Source organism: Passer montanus, unplaced genomic scaffold (genome assembly GCF_014805655.1).
Source record: "Passer montanus isolate IOZ18808 unplaced genomic scaffold, ASM1480565v1 scaffold12, whole genome shotgun sequence".
NCBI lineage: Eukaryota > Metazoa > Chordata > Aves > Passeriformes > Passeridae > Passer > Passer montanus.
The window spans coordinates 3724934-3743879 of NW_024358722.1; the positions used below are offsets into that span (position 1 = coordinate 3724934).

Sequence of the window (18946 nt, forward strand, 5' to 3'; positions counted from 1 at the left end):
CAGCTCTCCCCAGTGCCCTGAGGCACGGCTGTTAGGAGCACCACTAGCACCTCTGCATCCAGAAATGGAAAGAATTTTGAGAAGGCACCAAGCTGCTCTGCTACAGTGAATGCAGGCAGGGTCTGGGATGAGCAGCAACCTGCCCTACTGACAGTGATCAAAGAAAGGGGCCTGGGCACCCCTCTGATGGCTGAACTCTTGGCAGCAGGGGCAGATGACCGAGACCTTGGCTCACACATCCCTTTGCAATAAGCCCTGCTTTAAGCTTCCTGGCTGGAAGCAGCATTCACTGAACCACAGGCTTAAGGTCTGCACTCTTGGTGTAGCTGTCAGTGATTTGGGGGAGAAGGGGAGGACAGCTGGGAGCACCATCAGCCTCTAAAGGCTCCTCATTCCTTCTGCCTCTGAGTCCTCACATTTATATCTGGCACTTTCCAAAGCCAAACCAGCTGCTGGCAAAGATGAGTAGGAGCCACATTAAGCCATAGGGACCACATATGAGATTTGCTGCTAGATAACCACTGGGATACGGAAGAAAACCCCTTGTCTGCTAATGATTCCCCCCAAAGTCCACACCCCTTTTCCCCCTAAGATAAGGTGTTCACTGAAGGGAAATGAGGCTCTGCTCTATTCCCTTCAGCAGCTATTCCCCCTCCCTCAGGCAGACAGTTAGGTGGGAAGCCTCTCATTTGGACACAGCCATTCCCCACTACATCCTGTTCAGTAACCTGTATTTATGTGACAGCCATTTCCTGCTACCTGTCCATCAGCATCACTGTGCTTCTACACCTCCTCCCTCCCCAAAAGCAGCTACTAGTCCTCCATCTCCCTTCACAGTGACAGACAACCCTACCTGCTGGTGAAATTCAGTTGTGTCAGGCTACTCTTGCTGCTCACAGGGTGAAAACCTGCTTGTATCACTATCCTGTTGCACTTTTGGCTCAGCTACCATTTATGATCTCTATTTAGGTCAATACTGTATCTAAAATAATGATGCTTTGGCCAGGAGCTCTCAACATCACTCTAACATTGAAGTCTGAAGTGTCTTTACGAATTGAATTTGCTGGGTCCACCACTGTTTGTGAAAAATAACCAGTTTATGAGACCTGCTCACCTCAAGACAAAGCAGGGCACAGTCCTGCTGCAGGCACTTCCATGCTGCAACACAGCAACAGTTTCCATTCTCACAACTCATTATATCAATGTTACTTTTTAGGTATGAGCCAGTATGAAGCCAGAAGGAAGGACTTGCAAGGGAGTGGCAGGAAGAAACAGAGATAAGAACATTCATCCAAAGCAAATATGTGGAGAGGGGACAATTTTGTTCCCTCAGTGCTGAGGACTGGCTTCAGCTCTACCTATTCATAGCCTGAAGGTGGCATTTCTCTAATTTCTAAATTAGAGTAGCATTTTTAATCAGAGGAGTATCCTGAGTTCTGCAGTAGGAAGGAGCTGCTTAGACTACATGCTGACTTCTGGAGCTGCAGGGGCAGAATGAGCCCCTCTGTCAGAGCAGGAAAAAAAAGTACAGCTACAAGAAACATCATGATTGGATTCTCTCGCCTCTTTAATGGCTTTAAGATAACAGTGCCAACTCCCCATGTTCTCACAAAATCTCTGTGCTGGTCTTGTGGCAAGATTTGCACTGTTCCATGAGAAGCAGGATCTGCTGTTGTGACTGGTGTTTTCCAAGGCTCCATCCCCACATGCTTGTGCTGAGAGCAGGCAGCATCATTCTGTCAGCAGGGTCTCTGCTGATCCTGGATGGTCAGAAGTCCAGTTCTCCAAGGCAGTGGTTGCAGCAATGTTCAGCTGCTAATCCTTTCAGATGGGCAGAGTATATGCTTGCTATCAAGTGTCCAGCTGGGTGCATACAGCTGTCCTGGCACCAAAGCATCACAGTTTGCTCTGAGCAAACTCCAGTGCAGTAGTCAGGGCTCCCTGAATGCCTTTGGCATTTCCACTGCCCTTTGCCACGATGGGAGAGCCTCCTGCCTTCCCTTCCATCTGTGCACAGACGGCCACGGCCCAGTCAGCAGCAGAGAACGCGGGGTGGCAGCTCTGGGGAAGAGACACAGCCAAGTTATTTGTACTGTGGGGCAGCCTGCAGTCTGTGAATAAAGAAAGGTAACAGCATCCTCTCCTCACCTAGCCTGAGGCAGCCATGACCCTGAGGACCATACAGGCAGAGCTTACATGTTAATGCTGTGTCTTGCCCTGGGCAAACACAGCCTGGAGGATCCAGGGATATCTGTGCCCAGCAGAGACTGAAAGCACATCTGGTCCCACTACAGTCATCTCAGGTCCTGCCCCTGTGTGATTAACCACCAACACTGGGCAAAACCCCAGGAAAAGCCTCCAGCAGAACCTGCTGAGCAGTGGGTCCAGCCCCCCTTGGCAGGCAGGTTCCCCTTGTCTCTACCAGGCTTCTGCTTACCTTGGATACCTGACAGGCACAGAGCACCTCACCCGAAGCCTGAGGGCTGAGCAGCAAGACAGAGGTGCCAGGAGACTTGTCACACAGCTGGTTCACTACTTTCATTAGGATCTAGGAGAGGCAGGGAGAACAGAGGTCAGGCAGCAGCAAAGAAGACCAGCATCCATCAGAAAATGTGCCCAGCAACTCCCTCTTGCTGTTTGAAGCACCTGAGGTACCACTGGGACAACAAAGAATGTGGATTACTCACAGAGAGGGAATCAGCTGGGATAGTATCAATGATGACAGGCTGGTTGCAGTATTTTGCTAGCAAGGTTTTTGCCACCTTCTCAGCCTGGAGAGAGAAAAGCAGAGCATTTTGAAGGACTACAGGTGGCACAGGGTGGGCTGCATGGGGATATATCCATGAAATATATATGCAAAGGGAATGCAAGCGCTGCTGTGTAGGACAGATGGGAGATGTTTGATAGCAGAAGTAAGACTAGCAGACTGAAATCTCCATGTGGAGACCTGTACAGCCCCCCTTCCCCAAATGCAAGCAGAGATGAACCCCCATCAAAAGTGGAATAGAGAGTGACTCATTCAGTCCCCAGCCTCTCTCCTAGACCTATACAGTGCCACATGCCTCAGGAAGGCTTTGGTGGCAAGATACTCCTATTTTAAGGGACAATTCTTCCTGAGATGTCTAAGTTACCAGTAAGTATTTCTAATCTGCTTTCAATGTAAATTGGCAGAACACATGTGGGAAGCACAGCAAAATCCATGTAGCTGGAGGAAAGACTCTGCCCCATCACTGACTGTAACTTTGTTAAGCCCACTAAGAGGACCATCACATCACCATGCATAAACAAGGAGGTGATGCCCAATGCCTACTGATGCACCCGATCACTGACTGTGTAACTTTGTTAAGCCCACTAAGAGGACCATCACATCACCATGCATAAACAAGGAGGTGATGCCCAATGCCTACTGATGCTGGCCAAAAGTGCTGGTATGGGGGTCTTTTCTCACAGGCAGGGAGACATGGGAATTCTGCAGGTGCTAAAAGCCCAGCCAGTCATTCCCTGTATTTCAGTCAAGGGCCCCATAAACAATGGTCAGCGAAACCAACCCAACACAGGGCCAGTGTTGCACCATGAGTGATTCTATGGGCTTTCTTCTGCCTTCTCAGACTCTAGTGACTGAGTGGCTCTGCAGTGTGACAGAAACATCAGGTCCACTGGTGTGTGCTATCAGCTGGCTGCAAGTCAGTGTGCTGCTGTCTCAGTACCTGCTGCAGCTCCAGCTTCTTGATAGCTGTGTTGGCTGTTCGCTGTAGTGCTTTCAGGATGGTCTGTAGTTCTTTTCTTTGCCACTGTGGCATTGCAGTGCTGGCCACCACCTGCAAGACAATTTTCTCTGTTACATTAAACTGTACCCCTAGACAAGAAGTGCCAGTTCTCTGGGGGGTCAGGCTGCAGCATGGCCTCTTCCCAGACCCCGCTTTAACCAGGTGACCAGGGCAGCCAGTCACTGTGCTGAGCAGCTTTCTCTCTTCAGCCATCTGCAACACAGCCACCTGGACATTAGCAAAAATCCTTATGACCAAAGAGGCAACAGCAGGTAGAAACCTGCCCTTGCTAGTGACCATGGTAAGAAGTGAACCTGATAGGGAAAGAGTCATGTGTCTCATGTGCCCATGCTGGGCTTTCTGTACAGGAGTGTAACCCTTACTTTGGTCAACTGGCCCACTTCTTTGGAGAGGTTCTGCATCTCAGGAATAGAGGTGATCCTCTGCTTCATCCGTAGGGAGACAGAGTCCACTTCCATAGCCAAGCACTGGCCTACTTCCCGGGCCTGCAGAGATGGAAGGAATGCATGCTTCAAATGCAGCAACAGAAACAGTCCACAGGGATGGAGAAGGCAGGGAGACAGCAGGGTCACGAATACTGAAGTGCTGCTCAGAATCCAGTACAAAGACACCTCCAGATGGTTTAGGAATGACTGTTCCTGCAAGACTCTGAAATACAACATTCCTCTCTAGATTTGCAACCAACACTAGATGGTCACACTCAGGCAGACCAAGCTCTTGAGCTTTAGGTGATATTTATGGTTGAAATTAATGTTTCCTCCAAAATTTGCACCAAAATCATTAGGATTTCATTAGGGAAAACTGGGGAACTCTGTGGAGCATCTTAGAAATCTTTTTCCATTAGCAAATGCAATCTTGAAACTGCTGACTGAAGAAACAAGAGAAACACCAACACTAAAAGAAACCTCATCAGCCATTGAAGCATATTTCCTGAGTTTACCTATCCTGATATATTTCTTATTGCTTTCACCAACAATGCTACTACAAATAATTTTTTAAAAAAGCTATTACAAGCTTTTCTTACCAGTGACCATCCTTATATTTTGGAGCATTTCCTCTCTACCAGATCTCTGTGCCCAGGATGGTCTTGCAAGACTTTAGAGCAGGACAGCAGAGGACTGCTCTGCCTACCTAGGCTACACAACCCTTGTTTCAAGTAAATCTCTCTGCAGTCTCCCTTGTCTCATTAACACTTGCACAGAGCTCCTCTTAGGGGCTCTCCAGGTCAGCACTTCCAGCCAAGCATGCAGATGTGCCCTGCAGCTTTTTGTTCTTCTGCACGATGAAAAGCCTCTCTGGGACACAGATGCACAGGGGATGGCCAGCCAAAAAGGAACAGATTTGCAGGGGTGGGCTTTGCCTTTAGTCTTTCCAATTCCAGTGACTATGAGTCACTCTCCTCTGACAGCAGCCTCAAAGGAAGAGGGAAGGCTTATGGGGCACCTGATGCTTCCGAATACTCAAAGGACAGAGTGATCTCACAAACACAATAGTAGGTTGCTTACTTTTTATACAGAACCAGCCAGACCAGAATCACAGTTTAGCAGGAGAAAGACTAAAGACAGGAAGCAAAAGCACTGTAAGAATGAGGCCAAAGCCCTGTAATCATAAAGTGTAAATCCAGCTGTGATAAGCAGGAGGCAAAATCAATGCACGAAGAATTACACCTTAAAATACCTACTGGGGTAGGTACCTATCAGGCTTCCTGATATTTTGTGCAAGTTTTTATCTTGGAAAAGGCAGTCTGAAGGGAGAAATGAAGGTCAAGGAGACAGAGAACTAAGATGGGAGGGAAAGGAGGTGTACAGTGAGGTACAGTAGCAGAGCTGAGTCCAAGGCTGAAGCAGGAAGCCAGATGTGGCACAGCAGGGAGCCTCCAACCAAAGCAGTGGGGAGCTAATTGTCTATGAGGAACCTACAAAGGTTCAGGCTGAAGCAGGAAGCCAGATGTGGAGCCAGGGAGGCTCCAACCAAAGCAGTGGGGAGCTAATTGTCTATGAGGAACCTACAAAGGTTGTTCCTTCTGGCACTGCCTTGACATGGCAGAAATCTCATTTCCCTCTTTCTCACCTCTTTGGCTCGTCCCCCTGTCACTGCAATGACACGGCTAATCCCCTTGACAAGCTGACGCTCGCTGATGATGGCCAGGTCTTCCACTGATCCTGTTTGCAGAAGGTGCCTAGAACGTCAGCAGAGAACAGGAAAAAAAGCAAGTTGCTCTTTGCAAACAGAAATCAAGAAGCCTGCTTGCTTTTTCAAAAATTCTGAAGTCCAGCAGCCCTTTGCTAATCCTAATCCCAGTATCTTGAATCTTTTCCCATCCCTAAAATCCTGATGGTACCTTGTCAGGCAAGAGACAGCAGAGTTGAGGCTACCCCAGAGGAACCTCTGTGCTACCTGCCCAGCAGGCTCCAGTCAAATGGTGCAGCCAAGTTCTGTCCTCCTTTCCTCTCCTTCAGCAGTGAGATGAATTGGTGTTTTTCTCCTCTACTCAGCTCCTGTACTCCACCACTCTCTTGTCAGGCCAGCTCACTGCCTGGCCAGTAGACTCCAGACAAAGGACAGTTGTGCAGTCTCAGGACACTGACAACATCCCTTTTCCTTCTTGTTTATGCAATGCTGGATATGAAAACTACAGTGTCTTGGGTTCTGTTACCACAAGCATATTCCAGGACACATTTCATAAGAAATTATCATCTCCCATGCACTTTCTTGTCCCAGTACTCCCACAAGAAGATCTCATGGGTAGAAAATTGCTCATTTCCAGCTCTATCTGCTCTAAGGCCAGTTTGTTCCTTCTTTTTTTTTTTGGTGTCAGACTATGAAGTAAGGAAAAATGCTGTGCATTTCGTTAAAGTTTGCTCACCCTGGAACTTCCAAAGCTTTGTAAATAGCCCATCCTGTCCTCACAATATTATTCCAGTGAGGAAACTTAGTTTCACAGAGTCAGGGATGTGAGCTTGTAGTCATGTTTCTACCTCAGCCACCAGTGCCCACACACACGCCTTCTGGCTGCAAGTAAAAGTCACTTACGTCCCACAGCAGAGCTCCACAGAGGTCTGCATTGCAGCCTTGGAGTCACAGGTCAGCACATTCTCCACAGGGACCCCCAGGGACACTATCCTCACTGGATCTGGATACCCCTGACAGAGGAGACAGGGGTCAGCAGCTAACAACATGGTTTTTCAGGGGCACTTACAAACCAACTACATGGTTTCTGCCTCATTTTCCCCGTATTCTAGAGGAGCCCCTGAGTCAGGGGTGGCACTACTTCTCCCTCACAACCAGTCACCAGTGGGAGAAAGAAACAATTGGTGACACGACAGGCTTTGGTCCACAGGCATAAACAGAAAGCCTGTGCATCACCAGTCTCCATGTTTTACAACAGTGTCCTGAGAGCTCATCTCTGTCCTATTTTCCCATCTGAGTTTTGGGAGACAATTCTTTTGCAAAAACATGTTGTGTCAACCTCTCGTGTCTCAGATGATTCCTGCTGAAGGAGAAGGCTCATGAAGATGTGTGCTGCCATCCTGTCATACCTCATCCACTGCACGGAGTCCCTGAACTCTTCTTGCCAGTGTGAGGGGAACTTCAGCCATATGCACCACCTCATTTTTCTGGATTAGGTCCTGGACCACTTGTTCCACTTGCTGCAGCTGCTCCACGGTCACATGGCCCTGAGGAAGCAAATCAGCCACATTCAGGAGAAACCTCCTGAGAGATACAGAATGAAGGAGGGAGAACTGGGGCACAGCAACCAGATGACTCAGCTTGGGCACACCACTCTTTCCCTGCATCTCATCTTCTCGGCTTGTAAAAGGGAACTGTGAACATCGTGGCCCTCCCACCTTCTCCTCCCATGAGACATAAGGATTTTTGATGCAAGAGCACCAGCCAAAGTCTTCAAAAGAGATACTAGAATGAGTGACAGGTTACCAGAGCCAGCACTCACAAAACTTCACAAATGCTCTCACCTGAATGCCCAGTAGAGACATCAGATATGTGCCACAGCCAAACACCATCTCTCAAAGACTCCTTTACACTATTTTGTGCCAGTCCATGACCACTGGCCTTGCTAAGTCCTTTCCTTTCTGACCCCCATTCATCCCCTCAGCAAGCCCTGCCCAGGGTCATATCAGTGCAAATGGACACAGTCACGTCCAGAGGACCAAGCTTCATTACTCAGATAAAATGTGACTTGTCTCTAAAGGAGTGATTACGGGGAGAGGGGAAAAATCCCTGGAGAGAAGAGCTGTACTGGAATGCTGGTACTGCTGAGAGCTAGGGAACTGGAGTCACCTTGGTATCAAAGTCGAAGCGCAGGCGCTCTGCTGCCACGTGGGAGCCCCGCTGCTCGGTGCTGTCGCCCAGGACGCGCCGGAGCGCGAAGTTCAGCAGGTGGGTGGCAGTGTGGTTCGTCATGCAGGCCAGGCGCTGCACCTGGAAGCACACACCAGCTAGCAGGGAGTGCTGGCTCTCCACAGCTCGGGGGAGCAGGGGATGGCACGAAGAGATAAGGAAAGGGCTCTTATCCCCTGATAGGAGGGGATGGAGGAAAAACAACAGGTAGTACAGCTGTCAGATGAGTTATGTGACAGGGCAGATCTAACTCCTTTTTTCATGGGATCATCTTTGTAAAACAGTAAAGAGTAGGCTAGACACTTTTGCACAGACCAATGGCTCACAAATTACACAGTCAGTTGTGATATCTCCTTCCCACTGCACCCTATGATAAAGGACAGTCTCAAGAACACAAGGGACAAAGACCTGCTGTGCCCGGGTTACTCAGGACATCACAAGGAAAAGGTTAAGAGCACTAAGTTATCACCTCATCCACAAAGAGCTGCACTTGGTCGCCAGCACGCAGGGTTTCCACAGCAGTGACCTCGTGGATCACGTAGCCACCACAGAGATGAACTGACTCTACAGGGAAAAGTACATCCTGAGCAAAGAGACAGAAAAATGAGTCAGGACACAGGGAAGATCCAAATATCTGTGCTATGTACCTGCTCAACCCTACTGGGAAACACAATTCCCACCAATCCCTGAAAGACAGGGATGGGGTGGGAAAAGCAGAGAGAAGCTTACTGCAAACATAACCAAGGTATCTCAGACCTCACTAGTACCCAGCCACTCACTACACAGTATGCTGAGGCTGCCAGCTTGCAGTGGAGGGGCAGTAACACCATCCAGGCTGACAAATTTTCTTAACAATTGTGCTCAGTGAAAAAATGAACAACATCTCCCAAGGCATGTCTCTGGAATCCAAGGCACCATTTCTGCCTCACTAGGATGGCAACAAAACTGGGCCACCACTATAGCTTGGGAGAAGTGCTGAGCAAGGTACTGTAACCCTCTGCAAGGCTAAAAAGGCCCAAGGGTGATTATCAAGACTTGGAAATGGGGAAAGGAGAAAAGGTTGCACCCTGTGTAACTTCCCAGAACAGGCTCAAAGCTCTCCCTTTGGCAAGGCTGAAGGAACATGCTGCAGAAGTGGAGGTCCTCCCTGATGCTCTTGGGAGGAATAAGAGGTTTTGCACTGGGTCTCAGGTTGGGGAGCACTTGCAGCTGTCCAGGACTGACCAGAGAGAAGTTACTCAGTTCACAGACTCTCTGATCAATGTTTGCCTTCTCTCAGCATTACAACCCCAGCTGGCAAGAACACAGCACACTGAAGGAAGACCTGAGAAGACTTTAGCCTTCCTCAGCAAGATGAAATGGCAAAGGGCTGTGAGAGACAACCAGAGCAGCAAGAATGCCCTTGTGAAGTTACTGCTGATTCTGCCTTACCCCACCAACTCTGATGCTATGCCAAGGGAACTGTCAAGAGTCAGCAGCTTGCAAATTAACACAGTAGAACAACCCATCACTTGGAGAATTCTGCCTGGCCTCAGAACCCATGGCAGCCTTGGGTTAGGCAGGAAAAGGCCTTACCTGCTGTCCTAAACGTATCATGTAGCCTCGGTCAGAGTCCTGCCCTCCCTGCTCTGCATAGAAGTTAGTCCTGTCCAAGATGACACCACAGCGCTGCCCTGCCTCAACCTCCTTATGGAGAGACTGATCTCTGTACAGCATCAGGACAGTGGCCTGGCACGGGCTGAACTCTGTCAGAGGAAGAAGACAGCAGCTGTTAGTGCATACAGCCTGTCAGATTGCAACAGGAAAGGAGGGATCACTTCCCCGTGCCAACCCTGGAAACACCTGGGCTACACTGAAAGTTGGCACTTTGCCTTGGTAGGAGAGGAACGGCTACTGGCAGAAGGGACAAAGGACTGGAACTAAGTCACCCCTCAGTCTCCTAATGACAGAACTGCAGAGTAGCAGCTAAGCAGGCAGGGACACCCAATCCAGCTCCACATGAGCCTGGCAGAAAAAAATGTGACACAGACACATCTGCATCTTGCTACACTGCAAGCTTGGCAAACCTGACTGACTTTTATGAAGATGCTGTGGATAGGGGACAGCAGGGATGTCACATCCCTGGGTGCAGCAAGCTTCTAACATGCTCTCCTGTAGGCTCCTTGAACCCAAAGTTGGGCACTGTGGACAAGTGGACCATAAACTGGGTGTGTAGTTGGCAGGGCAGAGGGCCCCAGTGAGAATTGCTCAGTAGTTCAATGTTCAACTGATAGTTGTAGTAGTAGTAGTTCAATGTTCAACTCATATTCAGCTACAGAGCTACTTGGTGGCTGATATAATGGACAACACCAGTTAACATCTTCATTAATGACTATCCATGAAAAAATGGGATGTACCCATATCCCACTTAATTGGCAGGGACTGGCTAATACACTGAAGAACTGGACTGTTTATTGAAGGCATCTGAGAAGTCCACAGAAATGACCTGACAGAAATCTTAGGTGCTCAGGAGCAAGCTGATCACAAGCCAGCAGGGTGCCCTTGCAGCACTGAAGGCTGCCTGCCTGCTGAGCTGTATGAACACAAACATAGCCAACAGTCAAAGAAAGAGTTTATTCATCCCTATTTAGCATTTGGGAGACTGCATCTAGAGTACAGGAAATTCTGGCTGTACATAGAGAAAAAAACCTTTACACACTAAGAGTGATAAAGAACAGGGAACAGATAGGCTGTGAGATTTTTGTCCCTGAAGATACTGAAAACCTCTGAGCAATGTGATCCAACTGTAAAATTGATGTTACTTTTAACAAGAAATTGGACGTCCAGAGATCCCCTTCAACCCAATTATTCCATGATTCAGAAGCTGAGACAGTTCTAGTTTGGGGATTTGAGCCAATATCACTGCTAGGCTTTTTTCCTCTGTTGTGCTCTTGCTGTAGTATATATAACTTGCATTGCCTCACTTTCTGCTTAGCGTGGGCTGCCACCAGCACACTGGGTAAAAGGGAGTTGGCTGTACACAGCCTTCTCTAATTGTCTGTGACAGCCACACCACCTCTTGCTCCCTGTGGCTTATCTTCCTGCCTTCCGCAGAGCATCGGCAGCAGCCTCAGTTACCCGAGGTGATGAAAAGGCTGCGCTGGCACCTAGCGGTCTGCCACGGAAACAGCAAGGGCAGGGTTTCACACAACTACCTCAAACCCTTGCGTAATTATCCTTCTTTCTCCCGAGCACACACCCAGAAGCCTAATTGTTGGAGACAGACTTATCTCTAGAAGAAATCAACAGTCCCTGTTTCGCCACTGCACCCAGTGGTGCCAACCCAGAGCTCAGCCTTGTCACCAGCCCAGAGCCTTCCTAGGGACATACCAACAGCACTAAGAAAGGCACCCAGTTTGGGATGAGCTACAGGGGTAGGGAAGAGACGTGGCAGCAAGGTGGACAGATTTGGACCACGAAGTTGTGCTTGCATGGGGGTTAGGCAGCAAAAGCAGCCATGTGAGGGACTCCAGGAGAGCCTGCTTTGCAGGTGGGCCAGGCACTCACCGTACTGCCCGTGCTGCCCCAGCGTGTACGCGTACTTCGGGGAGTCATCCGTAGCAGGCACGTTGCTGTCCTGCAGCCAAGCCAGCGAGTGCACGTCCAGCTGGGTGTTCCTGTTCCCTGCCTGTCCTGCCTGGGGGCCACCAGCCTTCCGCTGCAGCAGAGCAAAGGCACAGTTAGATGGGAGATCCCTGGGGCAAGCAAACAGGTAACTGGAGCTGTAAGGCTAGGAATGGCTTCTTCCACCTCCATGGAAAAGGCTTGCTCAGATCCAGGCTGATGTAGGCTACTGCTAACTAACCCCCCATCCCTTCAAACCTCACAAGCACTGAATATCACTCTGTGCTAGCCTTGAGCCAGGCCATCCCAACTGTTAACACATCCCTCTTGGCACAGCTTCCAGGCCATTAAAGTGCAGGAGAGCAAGGCCTCAAACCAATTACTGCACTAGGGGGTGGTGGTGGTGGGTGGGCAGTGCAAGTGTATCAGCACTACAGAGATCATGGAGATTTTGTTAACTCTTCATAAATAATTTGCTGCTTCAGCTGTCTAAACTGGTTCTACTTTGTGTGAGAAGTTAGACTACATGACTAGCAGAGGACTGTCCTAACCTATACAAATATTTCATAACCTTCACTCCAGCATCATAAAGTACCTGAAGAAAAATCACCAACCAATACTTCAGTTCCACATTCAGAAACAAGGGGATTGCGATGACACTGCTATTTCAGACTCCCCCTTCAGGGAGAAGACATGTAGCCCTGTGGTGCTCTGAAGAGCCTCAGCAGTGAAAGGGATCCTGCTTCCACATTCACAGGAGACAGGAAAGGCTTTGAATCATTACGACAAATCTCCCTCTTACCTTTGCATCTTCTAGAACAAGCTCATTAAAAGCAGCTGAATCCAAACTGATTCCCTTCTCTTCAAGCATCAAGTCAATCAGATCCAGAGGGAATCCCAAACTCCCATAGAGAGACCAGGCTACTTCAGCTGTAAGATAAAAAGAAGGTCAAGAACTCAGTGAGAACACAGAAAGCAAAGGCATCTGAAGATTTGTCTGGGTGGGACCAATCTACTGTGTACTTTGGTAACTGGATCCACCTGTATTGTGTGCAACTGTACAGTTAATGGGGAAGAGAAGCCTTGGAGTCCTTCCTGCATGTGACTGAGTATTAATAATGCTCCACAGCCTCCCTCCTGCTAAAATTCAGCACAGCACATCTAGACAGGCAGCTGCACTGGCTGGGTCCTGTGCTACTCCTCCCAGCTGTGTCTTACAATGACCTCATTGATCAGTCAATAAAACAGCAAGGGAATGCTTCTAACTTGCCTGGTACCTAGTTTGTTGTACTAGAAAACAACTGCAATTTGGAGAAAGAACATCTGCTCCTCTGTCTGGGGCTAGACAGTCACAGAAAATGCAGGGGACACAAACATCCACCAGTTTTGACTGCAATGCTTGCGAGGACCTGGAGCAAACTGTCTCTAAGTGCAGCTTGTCAGAGGAAGGACACTCACCTGGGAAATTTGTGGAGGGCTCCATCTGCTGCACTGTCCGCTCGATGATGCGCCTCCCACGCTCCAGGGAGGACAGAAATGAGGCCTCGTTCTCATTGATGATATCCTTGATCTGCCCAAGGATCAGAAGGGTTACCCACATTTCAGGGAGTTCCCCAGATCACCTCAGCCCTGCTCAGTCAGCTCAAAGCACATCAACCAGCCTTTCTGTTCTGCACGTATCCATCACAACATGGCTCTGATGCATTATTGAACAGTGCCAAAGTCATTGTGCCTCCTGTCACAATTCCTGTCAAAAAAATATTGACCGTCCATGTGGGGAAAGCTTTAGGCTGACAAATGTTCCCTACTGGGCATTCATATCTGTGACCCAATTACAACTGTATGTCTGGAACAGCCAGAGAAGTTGCTGTCAGTGGAAGCAAGCTGGGACTAGCCTTAAATCATCGTTCCACTTTAGACAAAGGGTACCCAGGCGAGGACAGGCTGTACTTGCACTCAACCAAAAAAGCTACTGTAGCTTTTTTAGAGCAACAGCCGCCTTACACAGCACATGCAGTCCCTGGTAAGGACCTAGTGGACCATATGGAAATCTGCCACAGATACTTGTGCCCAGAACATCTCAGCCTCCTCCGCAGCCACGTTCTGGTGGGTGGACTACGCAAGCTCCTCCAGCTAAGTCCCAAGGGCGGGCTGATTTCTGGGCTTGAGAGCAGTGTCTCACAAAGATAATGAGATAATGAGGGGATTCCACATTGCTCACCTGGTTGGCATTCCTTGTCAGCTCTGGATAAGCATCTCCCTGTGAAAGTGAGCCTCAGTTAGTGACAACATCCTCAGCATCTTCCCCGGGGGATCTCACAGCATGTCACAAACATTATAGAAGTTACTTGCATACACTTACACGTGCTTGTGCTGACTGTACCATTGATGACACTAGGCCCCCTCCCTCCCATCCCAAGTGATATGGGGACAAGAAGTTTTTAATGCTGAATGCATAGCATCAGGTACACCTTCATGGACCCTTCCCAAGATTGACTCCTGACAGTGTGCAGAAAATGGACACAGGGTTGAATAGGATCTGTGATGACCTTTTTCCCCAAAGACAACAGTTTTACTCACCAGCACTTCCACTACGGTAGGCACCAGGGAGGCCAGGAGCCCAGGTGGAGCCTGCAGAACTTCAGAGCAAAAGCGTACAGCCCTGCGCAGGATCCGACGCAGCACCAGTCTGAAAACAGAGCAGGATTCCTCAGGCAGCCTTGTGAGCACCCCTGCCCAGCTGCCACACCAGCATCCCCCAGCTCATCTGGTCTCATTCATCAACAAAGGCCAATGCTTCCAACACTCTACACTCATCCAAGGGTAAGTCTGCAGATTGGCACCCCTTCCCAGCTCTCATCTTCCTGTCTCCCCAAAAGCTCATGCACTCCCTATTTGGGGCCCACACCAGAACCTCTTCCCTGGCTGTTCATACTCCTTTCTAGACCTAACTCCCTCCACCCCATGCCATTTCCTTATGTCCTTACTCTGCTCCAGAGAAGCCTGGGTAGATGCCATCAGTGATGCACACGCACAGGGCGCGCACGTGATCTGCCACCACGCGGTAGGCCATGTTCACACGCCCAACATCAGCATTCCCGACCAAACCTTGGTATCTGGGTGCCCTGCAGCCCTAAAAGAGAAAGTAGGGAGACAAGTCAGCACAAAGTAATGGCTGCAGAAGAAGTTTCAATGCAAGAGGCAGCCAGCTACTCCTGATATCATGTTTTTCAGTAACTTCTGAACCTTGTGCATCTAAGATGTACTCATTAAATCCTTCCACAGCACTACAGACCAAGACTTCCGTACCTAACACAGGTCAGCCAATGCCCTGGCACTGAGAAACTTAAGACACTTTGATGAAAAAATGAATCAGCAGTGCTGATATTCCAGCAGACTTCCAACCTGGAATACTCCCTTTTTTCTAGAACACTGCATTGGACCTGGAAGGACATAACCTCCTGTCTCAAGATACTGCTCAATAACTGCTCAGAGAAGGCTGTACCATGCTACCCAGCAAGGAACTTTTGTTGAGCTGTGACTCTGAGCAGAAGCACCATCACCTTGTGAATGGCATCCAAGATGGGAGTGAAGAGATCTGTGTCATAGTTGGAACGTTTGTTCTGCAGAACTGTCACCAGCCTTTCCAGACCCATTCCTGTATCCACATGGTGCTGCGGCAAGGGAAGGAGATTCCCATCCATCTCTCTGTCAGCCAGGCAGGAAAAATAAAAGGCAAAAGAGAAGCAAGGATCAGTTCATGGGCAAAAATAAGGAACAGGTGAATCAAAGAGAATGGGGGAAGTGACAGGGGATGGAAACAGTGGGTGATTCAGCATAAGGAAGCTCAGGGACAAGAGTGACAGCAGCCTGCCTTGGCCCTGTCAGGCAGCCAGGATCTGACCATCACATAGTTAGGATAGGCTGCAATATAAGGAAAAAGGCCTCCTCCTCCAGGCTGCTGCAGACCTCAAGAGATCTCTGGAATGCAGCATTAAGGGGGAATAGGCAGTGAAGGTTGAAGAAGACAGGGAAATAAAACAAAGGGGGCCAAGTGCTGGACAAATCTCTGTAGCTTCTCTCTTGCTCCTGGTTCTGGAAAACAGTGATAAGTCTGAGAATATACACATGATTTTGGAGTCAGGCTGGGGGAAAGGCTCTGGAATTCGGATGACATGCTTGGTACCTGCTGTACTGCATGAAAACCAAGTTCCAGATCTCCACTACATCGGGGCTACCCTGGTTCACCAGTGCTGCAGCATTTCTGCCACCACCCACGTGGTCATAGTGGATCTCTGTGCAGGGACCGCAGGGACCTGTGTCCCCCATCTCCCAGAAGTTATCCTTCAATGGGAAAGGAAGCACATGACTGGCAGGAACCCTGGAAAGGCAAATAACAGAGATGGCAGTGCTGAGGCACACACAAACCACACAGCAGCCTTGATCACAGAGACAGTTGGAAGAAATGATTCCTTTCTTCCTACTACAGACTCAATAAGCAAACACGACAGAATTCCTCTACTTCTCTACTTTCTCTGCTGCCTTCTGTTCACACAGAATTACTCTCCTTAGGGATATTAAGTGAGCCAAACCATACAGGACCCTGGTCTCAGCCCAGAATGACAGGCAAACACAGCCTGGCCCCTGCTGACCAAGACAGGCTCTCCACTGGGTTTGCAGAGCACCTTGTTCTTGGAGCAGATACAAGACCTGAACACCATCAGTGGCACAGATATGCTGCCTCAGGTTCAAAGCCCACATACAGCCTGGAACAAACTCCCAAACACAGCAGTGCTCTCTAGAATGGCTGCACCCTCCCACTGAAGCAGTTGTTGCTTGCTTTCAGAGAATGTACTCTCATGATAGAGAGGAAACAAAGGATTGGAGACCCTGTACTTCATCCAGGCCAGCCAGTTTTAGGCACATACCCACCCCCACTGATACTATCTGAGAATGAACCAAAAGTTCAAGAGACCCAGTGAGCTCAGAGCCCAGCTGACTTTTAACAGCCCAAACAAACCAGAAACAAAATGGTTTTAAAAAACACTCTCTGGCCCCTACAGCTGATCACCTAAAGAGCAAATGCAAAACTGTAGAAAGTGAAATGTCAGCACCTGCTGCTCAGAGCCTCTTCCATAACACACTTACCCCAGGCAGAGCCACACGTCCCTGCACTCCTCATCTGCCCTCAGCCCCAGCGAGGGGTCTCCACCAAAGTAGGTGACGTAGAGACGATCTTTGGGGATCTCATAGACCTCTGTCAAGAGCTCCCAGGCCATGCTACATGCCTCCTCCTGAGCAGGCAGGGAACATAAATGAAGCACAGTAATTCAGGAAGGGACTTTAGAATGGGAGTCAAACAACAAAGAAGTCAATTTCAGCTGCTTCTCTCCCTAATTTTCAGGTGTATTGCAAAGAACAGGATGAAGGTCAGGAGCGTGAGACAGGTCACTGCTGCCAGTGGAAAACTGACATTCCTAAAATGTTGTGAGACATTCACATCTATGTTTATCTGTATGCATCTATGTGCTTACTGTCAGTTACATGGATTATCTTATTTTGAAAGAAAAGATGTATTTGCCACCTAAAAAACCTAGCATCCTTTATCCTTCTTCCCTTTTCAAACTTTCTAGTACTAAGCATCAAATGAACTGGTAACCTCTTTTCACCATATGAAGTGGTCAACACTGGCATTCTCACTTAAAACTTTGATTTTTACATGTTGGTCACAGCTTTGGCAGGCTGAGTGCTTTGAGAGTCTGCAGGACACATTCAGCGACAGAGCCCATGAGCTGACCACCTCTGTTCCAAGCCACAGAGCTCTCAGGAATTAATCTGGATCTTACCAAAACACCTTCTGTACACAGTCCTATGGCACTACAGCACAGCTCTGAATGGCAGGCTGTGTTTTCCCCTAGAAAGGGTTCACTCCTATCACCTCACCTTAAAGTAATCCCCAAAGGACCAGTTCCCCAGCATCTCGAAGAACGTGTGATGGTAAGTATCTCGGCCCACATCCTCCAGATCGTTGTGCTTCCCTCCCGCACGCACACACTTCTGGCTGTTCACCACGCGCCGGTGCTGGGCCAGCTCGCTCCGGGGGTGCACCGTGCCCAGGAAAATGGGCTTGAACTGGAAATGAGAGACACCCGCTGTGGACAGGTGCCACCCAGCGCAGGGGCCTGCGCCAGGGGCTCCTGACACACACAACGGGTCCGGCTGGAGGGGACCACAGTGGTTTATCTGGTCCAACCTCCCTCTTAAGCAAGTTCGTTCCAGAACACACGGCACAGGATTGCGTTCAGATGGTTCTTAACTATGGCCAGCGAGGGAGACTCCCACAGCACTGCGGGAGGCGCCCGCCCGGGAGGAGGCGGCGCGGGCAGCCCAAAGCACCGCCGGACATCTCCGTGCTGGGGACACCCCAAGCCGGGCCGCGCTCCTCTCAGACGGGGAAGCGCCGGCGAGGCGGAGGAGGGGAGGTGCGGGAGCGGGGAGAGCACCTGGTTCATGCCCGCGTTGACGAAGAGGAGGCGCGGGTCGCCGCGGGGCCGCACGGGGGCCGAGGGCAGGCGGCGGTGGCCGTGGCGCTCCTCGAAGAAGCGCAGGAAGGCGGCGCGGATCTGCCCCGCCGACGGGCAGGCGGCACGGCCGCGGCGGGGGCTGCAGCGCCAGCGCCACGGCACCTCCAGCAGCAGCCGCCGCCGCAGCCGGGCGGCTGCAGCCATGGTGGCCCACGGCGGATGGCAGCGCCGGGGCGCCCGGAAGGGGCGGTGCGAGGGGGAGGCGGGCCGCGGAGGAGCGCGGCGGGGCTGCGGGCGGCACCGCGGGACGGTGGGAAAGCGCCGCGCCGCCGTCCCCGCGGACTCCGGTCACAGCCCGGGCTCGGTCGGGAGCGGCCATCCCGTCCCATCCCGCCCCATCCCGTCCTGTTCCCTGCGGGAGCGCCCCCGCCGCCGCCGCAGCGATCGCTGCCGCCGGCCGCGGCGGGCGGGCGCCATGGCGGTGCGCGGGGTGCCGTGCCTGGCCTGGTGCCTCCGCCGAGTTGGGGCCAGCGGCGACTGGCTCCTGCTGGAGGCCGGCACGCAGGTGAGCCGCGGAGCGGGAGGGTGGGCACGGCTCTCGGGGCGCAGTTTGGTGGGATCTCGTGGTTTCTTACAGCGTTTCCCAGGAGGAAAAAGCACCGCCTCGTCCCG

General features: G+C 50.4%; 1 protein-coding gene across 1 annotated transcript; it reads right to left on the reverse strand.

Moving 5' to 3' along the window:
• Positions 1-1543: 1543 nt before the first annotated feature.
• AARS2 (alanyl-tRNA synthetase 2, mitochondrial) lies at positions 1544-18522 on the reverse strand. The gene is made up of 22 exons (XM_039697912.1): positions 18254-18522; positions 17694-17882; positions 16899-17044; positions 15937-16131; positions 15314-15458; positions 14738-14883; positions 14331-14439; positions 13972-14010; positions 13209-13320; positions 12553-12680; positions 11694-11844; positions 9723-9892; positions 8617-8730; positions 8088-8228; positions 7328-7465; positions 6822-6931; positions 5859-5967; positions 4151-4273; positions 3708-3818; positions 2688-2771; positions 2438-2548; positions 1544-2061 (listed from the first exon to the last, which is right to left on the reverse strand). Exons 1-22 carry the CDS (start codon positions 18476-18478, stop codon positions 1897-1899), a joined length of 2961 nt encoding a protein of 986 aa, XP_039553846.1. The 5' UTR covers positions 18479-18522; the 3' UTR covers positions 1544-1896.
• Between the last annotated feature and the right edge of the window lie 424 nt (positions 18523-18946).

What these genes read in the sequence shown, in the direction of transcription:
- AARS2 (XM_039697912.1), bottom strand. Translation starts at nt 18,478, where the DNA reads ATGGCTGCAGCCGCCCGGCTGCGGCGGCGGCTGCTGCTGGAGGTGCCG. An exon ending in TCAACGCGGGCATGAACCAG is followed by an intron (nt 17,883 to 18,253) that starts GTGCTCTCCCCG and finishes TCTCATTTCCAG; the next exon opens with TTCAAGCCCATTTTCCTGGG. An exon ending in CCAGGCTTCTCTGGAGCAGA is followed by an intron (nt 14,440 to 14,737) that starts GTAAGGACATAA and finishes CTCTGTTTTCAG; the next exon opens with ACTGGTGCTGCGTCGGATCC.